At 53.9% G+C, this 14,800-nt stretch overlaps 1 protein-coding gene across 2 annotated transcripts in view; it reads right to left on the bottom strand.

Annotated features, from left to right (window-relative positions):
- Positions 1–237: 237 nt before the first annotated feature.
- SS18L1 (SS18L1 subunit of BAF chromatin remodeling complex) overlaps positions 238–14,800 on the bottom strand; it is a 28,474-nt gene continuing 13,911 nt past the window's right edge. Inside the window, exons 5-11 of one of the 2 annotated variants that reach the window (XM_061208912.1) lie at positions 14,353–14,550; positions 13,472–13,633; positions 13,196–13,300; positions 12,246–12,338; positions 6,393–6,512; positions 4,776–4,903; positions 238–2,965 (exon numbers count right to left, since the gene is read on the bottom strand). In XM_061208912.1, the coding sequence (XP_061064895.1) occupies positions 2,939–2,965; positions 4,776–4,903; positions 6,393–6,512; positions 12,246–12,338; positions 13,196–13,300; positions 13,472–13,633; positions 14,353–14,550 (833 nt within the window). In that variant the 3' untranslated portion in view covers positions 238–2,938. Of the gene's footprint in view, positions 2,966–4,727; positions 4,904–6,392; positions 6,513–12,245; positions 12,339–13,195; positions 13,301–13,471; positions 13,634–14,352; positions 14,551–14,800 lie in introns of those variants that run through there. The other variant, XM_061208911.1, reaches the window with a different exon arrangement.

Here is a 14,800-nt window from a genome sequence, read left to right on the forward strand (position 1 = left end):
GGGGTGGGGGTGGGGGTGGGGGTGGGGGTGGGGGTGGGGGTGGGAAAACGGAGCTGCTCGCGTCTGCGCAGAGGCGAGCGTGGTCTTCGGCGTGTGGACCGGGGCCGCCTCGGGACCCGGGGACTCGGGGACGCAGGGACCTCGGGGACGCAGGGACCCCGGGCCCGGCAGCCGTCTCCCCGCCGGGGCTTCCGGTTCCCCATCACCTCACGGAAACTCAGTCTCCAGGACGGTTCTCGAAGAGCCAGTTTATTAATCACAACAAAGGCATAAACAACTTAGACGCCAAAGTCCGGCTGAGGAGAGAAACGGACGGGTGAGGATGGTTGTTCGGGAACGGGCTGTGCTCACGGACGAGACGGCGTGACCTGCTCAGTCAGGGCCGGGAAGTCACACGGAAACGCCCTCCTCTCGGTCCGAGTGTGAGCGGCCGCCCCGCACGGACCGCCGAGGCCCGGCTGCGGCTGCGGGCGCGCGAGGGATGCTCGGGCCGGAGGCGGCGGGGCCAGCCGGCGGCCTGGGCGCTGTCGGCACCTCCGCGGGCCGCGCCGGTCACCGCTCGAGGCCCGCCCCGCCCGGGCCTCGGCCGTGGCAACTCGGCGGCACCGACCGCACCGCGCGAGCGACTCTCGGGCCTAAGCGTCTGCAGACATTCGTGTTGCGGAAGAGGAGACACAAAACAGTGAACGGAAACGAGCTGCTGGCATCACTTTCCCCACAATATTACATAAAAACGGACAGCACGTTAAATAAACATTTTGTTATTAATCATTAAATATGTGAACACCGACAATCATGTATAAATTAGGAAATAGATGTACAAACTATTTCACAAAGTGCTTTTAAAAATATATACACAACATTCAAGAAATTCTTGATGTAAGACATTTCAGATTGAAGTTTCGGGATAAGTTTTTTTGTGTCCTTTTCCTTCAAAAAGTATTAATACAGCACTTAAAAAAAACAAACACACACACACACACACACACACACACACACACACACACACACACACACAAGGCATATTCCCAGACTGGCAAGAAATAAAAATAAACTATTTTCACAGTTCTCTGAAATGCTTAACATTTTCAACGGGAAAATTTAAACCCCGACTGAGTTTGCAAATTAGTTCTATGAAAATTGTCAGGAAAGAACAGGACAAAATCAAGGGAAATGGCTCCCCAAATGAAATCACTAATGTCTGTGTCATTTAGCAGTTAAGGACTCTCATTTCAATAATTTAATACAGAGATGTATTTTTAAGCCCTTACCAGTGCTAAGGGTTTCTAAAAACCTGTATGTCTACAAAATAAACACTTCTATCCCAAGGCATGTGTGATTCTGTCTCCACAGAGGAGGGGAGAAGGTCCTAGAACAGGACTAATACTCGACCCGCCCCTTCTTTCCTCTGAGCCTCAGTGATTCATCTGTAAAACAGCAACAAGTAATTGCCACCATATTCCCAGTGTGGACTGTAGGTATTCATTCCAGTAAAAACACATCGAACATGTCTTATACACTGTAAAGTATTCAATTCTGGATAAAGAACTACTTTAAATTTAAGACTTAATAAAACATCACCTTCAGTAGACCTGATATATGAAGAATTGGATATATTTTTATTTTCTGGTTGTCTTGGAAATATGTCAGCATTTATCCAAAGATGTTTTTAAAAGGGGTCATAATAAATATGGATATTGTTATCCAGGTAAGAGTTGATAAAATGGCCATATGACTTATTAGTGAAATGTAGAATTTTTCCTTTGACCTGACTTTTCCACATGAGCTGTCTTTAATGTCTGCACAGAATTTAAATGGCATTTAATGTCCTAGGAATGTAAAAATTAACTCAAATTTCTCTCCATAAGAGCTTTCCTTCTCATTAGGAAGAACACAGTAAAATCAGTGGTGTTCTTTTTAAAAATAAGATGTGAATTTCAGATATCCCTGAAAGAAAAGGAATGCTTGTTTGGAGATCTGAATAAGTAGGTCCTGGAAGAAGTAGTATAAAATAAACAACTTGCCAACAGTTTGGAAAATTTGGTGTCAATATTTTAAATTATAACTTTGGAATTGGGCATATTAAATATTAAAATTCCAGAAATGACCATCAGATAAACAAGGGCCAAAGCCAAAGTAATTCCAGAGACTACCTTCTCTTTCCTTCAGCAATACCACTCTCCCTGGGTAAGGCTAATCATTCATTGCCTTCATGGATTCCTATTTATTTAGAACATAGTCATTGATCCCTCTTTACTTGTTAATACAAAAACATATAACTTTTTGGATAAACACAATTGGTGAGAGACACAGGTAACGAGTGAGCTCTGAAAATAACGGTTCACAGCGTCTCCAAATGAGGCTTAGTCATCCTTTCCATCGTGTAACAGAAACTGACACAAATCACAGAAGATGCCTCCCACCCCCCCCATCGAGGCACAGGAAGAGGCTGCCATCCAGGGGCTGTGCACATGTGTCCAGCTGCGGTGCGGCCAGTGAAAGACAAGTTTACAACCCACAGTACGACAGTGCATGAGACGCGTCAGACCTAAGGTCTGTTTATACAAGTACGTGGACTATGGCCTCTTGTAGGTATGTCCCATCACTGGGCACAGAACACTCTGATGACAAAAGGACCCCTAAAGCTAGCTAGAAACACTGCGGGGCAGGGGTGGGGGCGGACAAAAAGGGACAACCTCTCCGTTGTATGGACATACAATACTATACACAGCACCAAATATGTCACACCATCAAAGCGTTGTCTTGCACCAGCGGTGCACGCTCGGCGTCCTGCCCCACGTGAAATGTGCACGCTTCACATGCAGACACTGCGTGGGGTGAAGGGGCAGCCCGCAGGTCACAGCTCATCAGAACTGTCACTGGCCTGTCCATCCCAGACAGACATGCCGCTGCAAGGCTCCATAAGAATGTTTGTCCTTTACTGCTGGTAATTTCCGTACTGGCCCTGCAAGAGACCAAGACACAGATTACACCCCAACAGTCCTGCGTAAGAGGGTCCACGCCCAAGGGTAAGACAGACCGCCCCGCCCCCGCCAACACCCAGGATGAGAGGGAGGGAGGATAAAAGGCAAGCGACCAAACAGCCTCTGCCTGTTTCCATGAGGCAGGCAGAGAAGCGGCCTTCCAGAAGCCACTATCCAGGCTGCAGCTACTGATTTAGGTCAGAGGGTGGAAGAGGCTGGTTCACCCAGTCACACAGCAGCTCACTGTGCTGGGCTGGGCCTGGTCCAGGTGCCTCAAGTCACGTCCCCACCCTGAGCCTGCCGTGAACAGGTCTGTGACGGGCTCCCCCAGCCACAAACGACATTGGCACCACTTCCGGCACACTCACGGGAACATTCCAAACTGCTCTCTTCAAGGTCAAAAAGGTTTTCTCCTTAATTACCCTGCCCTGGGCTTGTTTACTCATGTTGAAAACTCATCGTCTAAGTATGACTGGTTCATTATCTCTCTTTAGGGAGCAGGGTGAGAAGCATTTAAAAAAATAAAATACAGGACCTTACCTATTCAGGTACCTGAGAAAAACATCCGTCATCCATGTGGTGCCTTGAGATTTCATTAGCTGTGTAAACGGTCATTAGTACCTATGACCCAGCACAAAAGGCCACCGATGGACAATCACCCCTTGCAAGGGCCTCTCTTCAAAGGAGGTTCCAAAGATGCCCAGGATAAGTCTCCTCCCGCCCCACTGCCCTGCTCCTGCCCTGAGCTGCAGACGCCAAGCCTCCTCCTGACCGACTCGCATGAGACACACCTGGCCACCTCAGGACCTCTGCACGGCTGCGTCCTGTGGCTGGCTCACGCTCATCCTCACGTCCTGGCCCCATGGCACCTCCGCTGAGAGGCCTCCGGACACTTACATTCACCCCTCGTGGGTTTCTCTCCCACCAGGAGGGGCTGACATCCATCATTTACCGCCCTTCTCCTCCACGCCTCCAGGTGGAAGTCTGAGAGGCATCTGAAGTTAAGCTTGATTTTCTTGATTTTCTCATTCACGCTGGTGCAAGACAGCCCTCTGCACCCCGAGAAATGGCAACTGCCTCAAGCAGCCCAGGCTAAAGTCCCTGGGGCCGCCCCGACCCGCCTCTCCCGCACGCCCCACGTCCAGTCCACCAGCAAATCCCGCTGGCACCACCTCTGAGAGCACCTAGAGGCCCGGAGCCTCTCACCTCTCTCCAGCAGCCACCGTGCTGTCACCGAAGGCCCCGACGGCCTCCAGGGCCCAACCCCACACAGAGCAGATCCTCGTCAGGGGGGCGAGGCCTCCCTGCCGTCCTGGGAGCCTGAGCGGCTCCGCTCCGGTCTGACGGCCTCGCTGTCGCCCGAGAGAGGGCCTCCCCGACCTGGTCTATGCCAGCCCTGCCACCCGTCGTTCTGTCGCTTTGCCCTCTGGGTCCTCCTCCCAGAACTACCTGCCGCTGCTCCATCCCGGCGCCAACAGCGCCCGGCTGTGTCAGGCGAGATGCAAGCTCTAGAATCTGCCTAGTTGCCGTGGCCCCCGAGCGCGCACCAGACACCCAACGCTGCTAGGCACGCGGGAAACACCCGAGGTGCGAAAGGACAAGGACACAAAGAGCCAGCTGTGTCTGACCGAAGAGGTTAAAAACCTTACAGGCTCAGAGAATTAACATCCTGGAGGGACCCTGGGAGCCAGTTCACCCTGTGTTATTGTTTCTCTTGGCCACAGGGGAAACCTTCGTCACGTCTCACGCACACGGGGGCTGCGAGAGTCTGGAAACGCGCAGAAGGCTTGCCTGCTCGTAGCCGTAAGGCCGCTGCTGCTGGGCGGACGGCCCCGTCTGAGACGCTCGGTAGCTTCCATACTGCTGGCCTTGTCCCTGCTGGTAGCTGGAGTATTGCGAGGGGGCGCCCTGGGCAGGCCCTAGAACACATGCGGGAGCCGTGAGACCACCCCGTGCCCCCGTCCCCCTGACGCCGGCACCCGTTCTCCCTCCACGTTAAACCCGTGCAGTGAAAGCGCCGCAGCTGGCGGCTGCGCGGAGTCCCGCGTGCCTCGCAGCTGTGCTCCCACCCCCACCCGGACGGAGCCTGGGGGCCACTCTCAGCGCCCCGGGCCTGCTTCCTGGGACCAGTTTACACCAGTCACGGTGGTCACTGTAAACACGAGAGTCAAACACACAGCAAATGGTGAAAACGCGCGCGAGACGGTAATCGTGCCTCCGGAGCCTAAGTAGATGGCTTAGGAGAAACTGACAAAGGCCGAGTGTTTTTTCCAAAATTGGCTGTTTCTGGGGCTGGGGCAGGGGAAACACTGTGGTCCCAGAAAGAAGAAAGTGCTCAAAACCAAAAGGATGGGGCACGTCCAAGGGCCACAGGCACCAACCTGAGCTCCCAAGAGGCAGGGCTGAGACGGTTTGAACAATAAAATAAAAAAGTGTGGATTGTAACTCAGTGTGTAAAATCAATACCCGTGAGCACCTACCAATATAAATAAACGATCAATAACTAAGTGAACGGGGGAGAAGAGACCCATCTGCCCTACAGAAGAATTCCAAACAATCTATGTAGACCAGCGGTCCCCAACTTTTTTGGCACCAGGGACTGGTTTCATGGAAGACAATTTTTCCACGGGCGGCAGCGGAGGCGGGGGATGGCTCAGGCGGTAATGCGAGCGATGGGGAGTGATGGGGAGAAGCAGATGAAGCCTCGCTCACTCGCCCGCCGCTCACCTCCCGCTGTGCGGCCTGGTTCCTAACAGGCGCGGACCGGTACTGGTCCACGGCCCGGGAGTTGGGGACCCCTGATGTACACAGTGCCCCCTCGAGTGGGGCTGGACCCAGTGACACCAGAGTCTGGAGGAGGAGAGGGAAGGAAGCCCGACACTGGGGAGGCCTGGCAGACGCCCTTGACCATGTGACCAAGGCCATACTCAACGGAGGCAAGTCATGCCCACAGGAGGGGACGCAAAGGCACTTCGCCGTGGTCTTCTTTCCAAAACTCAGAACCCAGGCCAGACAAACCCAACCTGAGGGGGCGTCTAGGAAGTGCTCGCCCAGCCCTCCTCAAAAGTGCCAAGGTCAAGAGGGACGAGGAAAGTCTGAGGAACTTTCGCAGCCCAAGGAGCTGTGGGGCTGATGTCATGTGGGATCGTGAACTGGTCCCGGACAGAGAAGGACATGCGGGAGAGCCAGTGAGATTCGAAGAAACTGGTTCAGTCCACGGCCACGCACCAACGTTGGTTTCTTAGCTGTGACCACAGGGCCCCGGTAATGGACGAGGTTAACCGGGGTGGGAGGACTCTCAGTTTTCCTCACAGCTTTTCCAGAAATCTACAACTGTTCCAAAATAAGAAGCCTGCTGGGCGCCCACCGAATGACCGCGTTCCTGTGATGGGCCCCCCAACCGCTTACCATAGCCTTGCTGCTGCCCGGGGTAGCTCTGCTGGTTGGGGTACTGCTGCTGGGAGTACGTCTGCTGCTGGGCTGTGCCCTGCTGGTACCCCGCCTGCTGCTGGCTGTACTGTGAGTTTCCTGCAGAGGGAAGGAGACATGAGCGCATTTCCAGAGAGCAATGGCAGCTCTGCTGTCCCTCGAGGCATGGACAGCTTTGGGTTCCCTAGACCGAGTCCACTGCTCCAGTACCTTTTCTTTTCCACAACAATTCAAATTATTTTATTATATTGGGTTGGCCAAAAAGCTCCTTCAGTTTTTAAGTAAAAATAAAACACAGTTTTCATTTTCACCAAGAACTTTATAGAACAACGTATTCACCGTTTTGTTCCACTACCTTCTGCCATTTTCCAGGTAACTTCATAATTCCATCTTCCCAAAACTTTTTATCCTTTTGAGCAAAGAACTGTTCCAGTTGCCTTTTACAGTCTTCCAGGGAATTGAAATTTTTTCCATTAAGGGAATTCTGTAAAGACCGAAAAAAATGGAAATCCAAAGGTGCGATGTCTGGTGAGTATGGCGGATGAATCAGAACTTCCCAGCCAAGCTGTAACAGTTTTTGCCTGGTCATCAAAGAAACATGGGGTCTTGCATTATCCTGATGGAAGATTATGCATTTTCTGCTGACTAATTCTGGATGCTTTTCGTCAAGTGCTGCTTCCAGTTGGTCTAATTGGGAGCAGTACTTGTTGGAATTAATCGTTTGGTTTTCTGGAAGGAGCTCATAATAGAGGACTCCCTTCCAGTCCCACCATATATACAACTTCACCTTCTTTGGATGAAGACCGCCCTTTGGTGTGGTTGTTGGTGGTTCATTTCGCTTGCCCCATTATCGTCTTCCGTTCCACATTACTGTACAGTATCCACTTTTCATCGCCCGTCACAATTTGTTTTAAAAACGGAACGTTTTGGTTACGTGTAAGTAGAGAATCACAAGAGGAAATACAGTCAAGAAGGTTTTTTTCGCTTAACTCACGTGGAACCCAAACATCAAAGCGATTAACATAACCAAGCTGGTGCAAATGATTTTCAGAGCTTGATTTGGATATTTTGAGTATGTTGGCTATCTCCCGCGTGTCATAACGTTGATTGCTCTCAATTAATGTCTTGATTTGATCGCTATCAACTTCAACTGGTCTACCCGACCATGGGGCATCGTCCAGCGAGAGATCTCCACGTGAAACTTCGCAAAGCACTTCTGACACGTTCCATCAGTCACAACACCGTCTCCATACACTGCACACATCTTTTTTTGCATTCTGGTTGCGTTTTTACCTTTCTGGAAACAACAAAGCATAATAGGCCAAAAATGTTGCTTTTTTTCCTTCCATCTTCAATATTAAAATGGCTACACAAAAATTCACCAGTTTTGATTTTTTTTTTTAAATGCACAGATATGACAGCTGTCATATACAATCTAACAATTGTTTCAAATGAAGTTAAAGACAGCTAAGCGCTACTAGAGTCATCTTACAGGGAAACCGAATGAACTTTTTGGCCAATACGATACTTTCTCTTACTATCTTATAGAAATACAAATATATCGCCAAAGTGAAGAGGTTAATGCAATTAAGACAAAGACCAATACCAGTGTTGTGGGTAAACTGTGTCCCCCAAAAGAGCTGTTGAGGTCCTGACCCCAGGAACCTGTGGCCTTATTTGGAAATAGGGTCTTCGCAAATGTAAAGGGAGGTCATACAAGGTTAGGGTGGGCCCTAATCCAGTGACTGATGTCCTTATAAGACGAGGGAGATCTGGACACAGACACAGGGAAAGGCCGTATGATCCCCACAGTTCAAAGAGACCCCAGAAGTTTTGGGACACCCTCGTTTTATTGGCAAACGTGCAAGCCAGGGTTCCAACTCAGACCTGTAATGTGTTTTCCTCTGACTTTATGAATGAAAAGAGGCAGACGTTTGCCCCTGTGCTCTGCATCTGTATGTGGGTACAGTCCCAGAGATGTTTTAGGTTCACTTACTTTTTCTTTTCCCAGAGAAAATGGCTTAATTCTCATTTTCAAAAATCTAACTAGCCAGCCAGCACCCGTGCTAAAAGCCTCATTTTGGAAGAAAGCTCATGGTAAGAAAATAATTTGGGAGAGCAGTAAATGTATTACCAAATAATTACCAACAGTTGAGGGAGTATTAACAACTATTTAAAAATCTTTCTACACGTGTAATGGAAAAGAACCTAAAAAAAGAATATATATATACGTGTGTGTGTGTGTGTGTGTGTGTGTGTGTGTGTATAACTGAATCACTTTGCTGTACAGCTGAAACACAACATTGTAAATCAACTATATTTAAATAAAACTTTAAAAATAAATAAATAAAAATCTTGTTATGAAGTCTTCCTAATGCAGGTCTTAAGAGTTTTAGATTGGTGTAGAGACTAAATTCCATTCCGTTTTCAAAACACCTTTATAAGAAGACCAATTTAAGTTTAGTTTCATCGTTTTCTTCAAAACCACAGTGCCTGGCCTTTAACCGCAGAGTGTGGGTCTTCCTCTGCGTGAGACCCCCGTGCTCTAGCAGGAGCAGGCGGGGCGAGGGGACCCGGGGTGTTTACCACCTGTGGCGCCAGACAGCCCGGAAAGGAGGGCTGCTTGTGGTTTTCTCGTTCTTGTCTTTGTTCTTAGTTAATTAAGTTTTTTATAGATTTTTTTTCATTAAAAAAATTTTTATTTTATTGTTTATTTATTTATTTTTGGCTGTGTTGGGTCCTTGTTGCTGCACGCGGGCTTTCTCTAGTGGCGGCAAGCACGGGCTACTCTTCGTTGCGGTGCGCAGGCTTCTCACTGCGGTGGCTTCTCTTGTTGCGAAGCACGGGCTCTAGGCACACGGGCTTCAGTAGTTGTGGCTCGCGGGCTCTAGAGCGCAGCCTCAGTAGTTGTGGCATGCGGGCTCAGTAGTTGCAGCACGTGGGCTCAGTAGTTGCGGCATGTGGGCTCTAGAGCGCAGGCTCAGTAGTTGTGGCACACAGGCTTAGTTGCTCTGCAGAATGTGGGATCTTCCCAGACCAGGGCTCGAACCCGTGTCCCCTGCATTGGCAGGCAGATTCTTAACCACTGTACCAACCAGGGAAGTCCAGTAAAATGTAAGTATTTTAAAACTGGGATCCTGATAACGTACATTTTAAAATAACAGCTTTATTGAGAGCGAATTCATGTAGAAAGGCTTAAAACCCTATAAGGAAGTGCAATTTCCAGCTGCGCAGCACAACGAAGGAACACACGCTCTACAGCGCAGGCGAGCTCTTCTCCAAGGTGGGCTCTGAGGAATCTGCTGGGTTTTCTGATTGGTCACCATCTAAGGAAACACCTTGACAGCTGCTCCCTCCTCACAACCATGCCCGGTCCCAGCAACAATGGCCGATGGGATGGCCGATGGGACGGCCGACGGCCGAGGAGGCCGTCAGTGACCAGTGGAGACCCAGGTTCACTGTCTTTGTGAGAAACGCATCGGAGAAATTCATCAGGGACTTGGCAGGTTTTCTCCAGGGTTTCAGAGTTTTGGGGTCAGTCTGCATATTCTCATGTCTTACAGCCCCTTTTCTCTTTCTAGGATAACGGGTAAAGGAGCTAAGTCACAGCAGCAGCCGCCGTGGCCTAGACACAGCAGGTGTGCAGGGGATGAGAAGCCGACACAACTCTCACGCACCCAGAAAAACCTCCTCTTGGCCCCGGGGCCAAATCCCAGCAGAAGACGGACCTGTATGGACGACTCTGAAAGGAGAGAGGCAGGACTTCTTTGAACGAGCCTGAGCGATTCTCAGGAGGGTTTCGTGGGAGCAGCAGAGCTGAGGAGCCCAGACTGCTCTTCCTAGAACAGCCCGGGACAGCGACGGCGGCTCCAGGGCCTTCCCTCCACCACCGGCAGGTACAACGACGTCTCTTGTTTTTCCTCTCCTTTTCATTTGTTTCTATCTTTAAGAATCTTGCAACATTCTGTGACGTGGCCATGAAAAAAGGAACCACTTATTTGTGAAAGAAGAGGCTGGTGTTGTCATTAAACATGGCAGGAACGTGGCCGTAGAACAGCCAGAGGCGCTAATGCACAAGGGTGACCGACCCGTCTATACAACCTCGTCGCCAACCAAGGATGAGCCTCAGGGACCCGCGTGGCAGCCGTTTGGTGCAGAGCCGTCCCCACCATCCAAATGCCCAATCACAGTCACCATCGCCATCGGGAGAAACGCCCCAAACAGCGGTGCTGCCACCCCAGGACTGGGGGCTGTGGGCGGGGCTGGGCGGCCACAGGGTTAGTGCTTTGATTTTCAGTAACTTTGACTTCTAAATGGGCGATTCAGAAATAAAAAAACAAACCAAGTCTGTCTTCAACAGGTCCGGGGAGGAAGGCCCTCTCCCCCGCCCGGCCGCATCATCTCCACCGCTGTCCCAGGTATTTCTCCAGAGGCTGTTTACGGAGTGGGTGCTCTTAGCGCCCTTTGTTTTACGCAGCAGGTGGCACCCAGACGCCCTGGTCCTGTACACCTGGCATGACCTGGGGGGACGTGCCACAGAAGCGCCCTGGACGTGTCACAGCGGACACCGGCTCTGTCCAGCCTTTGCTCCTGCAAACCTCATGGACAGGAAATGCCGTCGGGACTTCCAGGTCTCCTCTGCAGTGGCCCCGACAGCAACAGTGCCCTGCTCGGCTGGGTCGGCCACGCCCTGGCCCCTTCCTGACACTGGTCCCTTCCTGACACTGGTCCTCTCATTCCGGGGACCCCACAGGGCTCCTGCCAGATACCACCTCCTGTGCACAGCCCCAGGACCAGCGCCCCGTGCCCCTCGAGGTTCCCCATCCCGCTGGGGGGCAAATCTAATTACTAGAAAGGTCTTTGTGTTGGCTTCAGGCTACCCCCTTACTGCTCCCACCCAACACCCTGCCCTTCTCAGGGCCGCAGGCCACTTATGTGCCCAGTTCCCCTCAAAGCAAACTGCCCCCCGCACCTCTCACCCTAAACAAGACCCGGCAGGCCACCCGCTGCGATGGCTGGTACCGTGTTAACACGTGCAGGGCTCATCAACAAGGTGGAACAAAATGCTTCCAGGTCCAGGAGGGAACTGTGCCACGTGCCACACGTGCCTTAAAAGAAGTCACTGAATGTTTTAGCAAACTCCTCATCAATTATGAAAGACAAGCGTACGTAACCCAAAGCCGGGGTACAGAACTCTGCACTTCAGACTTCAACAAGCTTGTCCTGGGAAGCAGCACGCCGAGGCAGGCGGGGGCCCCTCCCGTGGAGGAGGCTGAGCCCCACTTTCCTGGAGGGGGAGGGAGCAGGGGTCGAGGAGGGGAAGTGGGGAGTTAGTGCTTACTGGGGACCGAGTGTCAGTTTGGGAAGACGAGAAGGTTCTGGAGACGACGTGGTGACGGCGGCTGCACAACGGGAATGTGCTCAGTGCCGCAAAACCGTGCGCTTAAAAATGGTTAAAATGGTAAATTTTACGTTTTTTACAACTTAAAAAAAGTCACCCCAAAAGTCACATTTTCGAGTCACCTGTTCTGTACGTATCATCTGTCTTTTCCTCTCCGGGCCCCTGGCAGCCTTGCCATTGTCCCCAATTCTGACGTCCAGACCAAGGCCCAGGACCACACCACGCTGTGAGCTTAACGGCTCCTCTCCTCTCGGGGCCCCTGGGGCGGCGGGAAGCCCCCGCACCCAAGAACCGTGTGAGAACCGACTATGCCTGTTTCTTCCCAAATCCGTGTTTGGTGACGTCGCCTCGGCGGCTTGATCGGCGCCTGGCCCCCATCTCCATACGCCCCGCGCCCATCGGGCCCGGAACCCGAGGCCCGGCCGCCTTACCGCCCTCGTAGTAGTGCTGCGTGGACTCCTCAAACGACCGGTCGTAGCTCTGCTCCGTGTAGGACGCCGGCTGGTAGGCATAATCGCCATGTCCTGCAAGCAAACGGGGTGCCCTGCAGTCAGCGGAGGCCCCGGCTGCCCACACCCAGGAGAGACCGCGTGAACTCAGCCGTCGGGTCAGGAGACCCCGGCGCTGGGCGCGGTCCGGTTTCCCTAGATGGAACCCCCGGGGGCACTTCCTGCCGTCTGGCAGCTGCGGTCCCCTTACTTTAAAGTGCAGACGGCCACCTGCTCCTCGGGGCAGCGTGAAGGTCAACGAGCCACGGTTTACAGAGCGTACTCGGTGCCCGACGCGCGACACGCACGTGGACGTCAGCTCTTAATGTCGCTACACGGTCACCGTCCCCCCGCCGGCTCCCTTCGGAGTGTGTGACACCTCGTGAGGCCCGGCCACCATCACACAGAGGGGCCACGGCTGGCCCTGCCCCGGTCTTGGCCACCTCCCCAGCGCCAGACCTGCTCATGCACCCCTGCCTGGGGGGTCCTCCCCAAATCCCACCCGTCCTCTGCGGCCATGTTAAACGCCACCTCCACAAATCCTGGGGCCATTTAAAGATGCCTGAAGGGTGACACGGAAAAGGAAAATAAGCTGCAGGAGTTGTAACTGAGCAGCTGGGAGGGGAGTGTTACGAGCCAGACAGTCGGCTCAGGTTTGCCACCTTCCTGAAGGCATCTCACAATGAGCTCGCGTCCATCCTCAGGACGTTTATGTCCATCCAGAGCACTGCGCACCCAGCCCCAGGGGGGCCAGTGCCGGAAGCTCCTCTCAGCAGAGACCAGCCACCCACGCCCAAAGGGGACTCTGGGTCCTTTGCTGGCGGATGCCGGGGCTCTGGGGTCTGAGTTGGGAACGACCAGGGAGCAGTGGATGGAAGCCGCTGCAGCCTCACCGTCAGGGTAGTACTGCTGGCTCATGGGCTCCGAGGCGGCCTGGCCGTGGCCGTACTGCTCGCCGCCGTAGTACTCCTCCTGGCCCAGGTACTGCTGGGACGAGCCTAGGGCACAGCGCCGGACGTCACCTCCCCGAGCCCCAGAACCTCCCCACCGGGCCTCCAATCAGAGGACACTCCACCAGGCCCGCCCAGGGGACACGGGGAGGCCTGCCCCACGCACTGCACACACTGCCCCTCCCCCACCGGTTCCCTGCACCGGGGGCGGGGCCTCACCTTGCTGGGAGGGCCGGTAGGGCGCCATGGGCCGCTGCCCCATCATGCTGCCCGCCTGCCCGCTCTGGCCCATCATGGCCATGGACTGGCCCTGGTAGTGCTGGCTCCCGCCCTGTGCCGCGCTGTAGTGGGACGAGGCTGCCTGCTGGTGCATCATGGACACTGGGGGACATGACAGACCCCGCGTAACCCAAGAAGCTCCCGGGCGGCACCCCGCAGACCCGCCTGAGCCCTCCTCCCGGGCTGGGCCCGTGAAGCTCCGCCCCGCGAGGCCACGCCTCCCTTCCTGCCAACGCGCCTTTGGGCAACTCATAAAATGTGAAATGCCGGCCCCCACGCCCCTAACTCCCCAAGGCTGGTCCCAGAGGAGCCTATCGCCTCGCCCTCCCCTGAGACTCAGGGCCTCGAAGGCTCCGGTGGGGGCCCCGCCTGCCTGTCCTTTCCTGCCACCCCTGCTCGGGACCCTCCAGGGCAGCACCGTCCAGCACAGGGGACGTGAGCCACGTCAGAGAATGAAAAGAAACAGGGGAAATCTATTTCAGTGACATTTTATTTGACTCAGTACCTCTAAACTAGATTGTTTTCAATATGTAATTAACGTAGCGAGAACTAAGGAGATACTTCACCTCCTCTTTTTCTGTTCTAAGCCTTTGAACCCCGGTGCGTCTGACTCTCGTGGGACACCCCAGTTGGGACCTGACGCTTCCCAAGTGCTCAAGGCCCCACAGCCCCACCTCCCCTCAGCCTCCCACGCCTGTGCGATGGCCGCCGCCCCTCCTCAGAGCCTCCCCTGAAGCCGCCCTGGGAGCAGCTGGAGGAGGGTGGCCCTGGGGACCACACTGGCCTGCGCTGGAGGGGGGCGGGGCCTCTGGGGGCGGTACCTGGGTTGGACTGCATGTTGATGTTGGCCCGGGACACGTAGCTGCTGATGGCGCCCTGGCCCTGCAGGGGGATGCTCTGCGAGGCCGGGCCCGAGTGGCTGTAGCCGGGCCCCGAGCCGTGGCCGCTGCCGGACATGCTCATGGAGGTGGTGGGCAGCGTGCTCTGCACTGTCTGCTGCAGGGTCACGTGGTTCGGACCTGCCAGGGCGGGGGGGGGGGGCGGGGGGGCTGAAACCCACCAAAGACCACCTCTGACGGCAGCCCTGGCCTCGCGCTAGGGCCCCGCCCCCGCCCCCCGGGCCAGCTTCCTTCACGCGGCTGTGGGGAGGGAGGCTGACCACGGTCAAGGGCGCAACGAGCGAGGGACACAGGCGCGTGACCAGGAAATGCACACACGTGCTGAGCGCGCAGAGGGGCCGCCTGTTCCCTGTTACCTTTATCAATGGTT

Source organism: Eubalaena glacialis, chromosome 13, assembly GCF_028564815.1.
Source record: "Eubalaena glacialis isolate mEubGla1 chromosome 13, mEubGla1.1.hap2.+ XY, whole genome shotgun sequence".
Classification (NCBI taxonomy): domain Eukaryota; kingdom Metazoa; phylum Chordata; class Mammalia; order Artiodactyla; family Balaenidae; genus Eubalaena; species Eubalaena glacialis.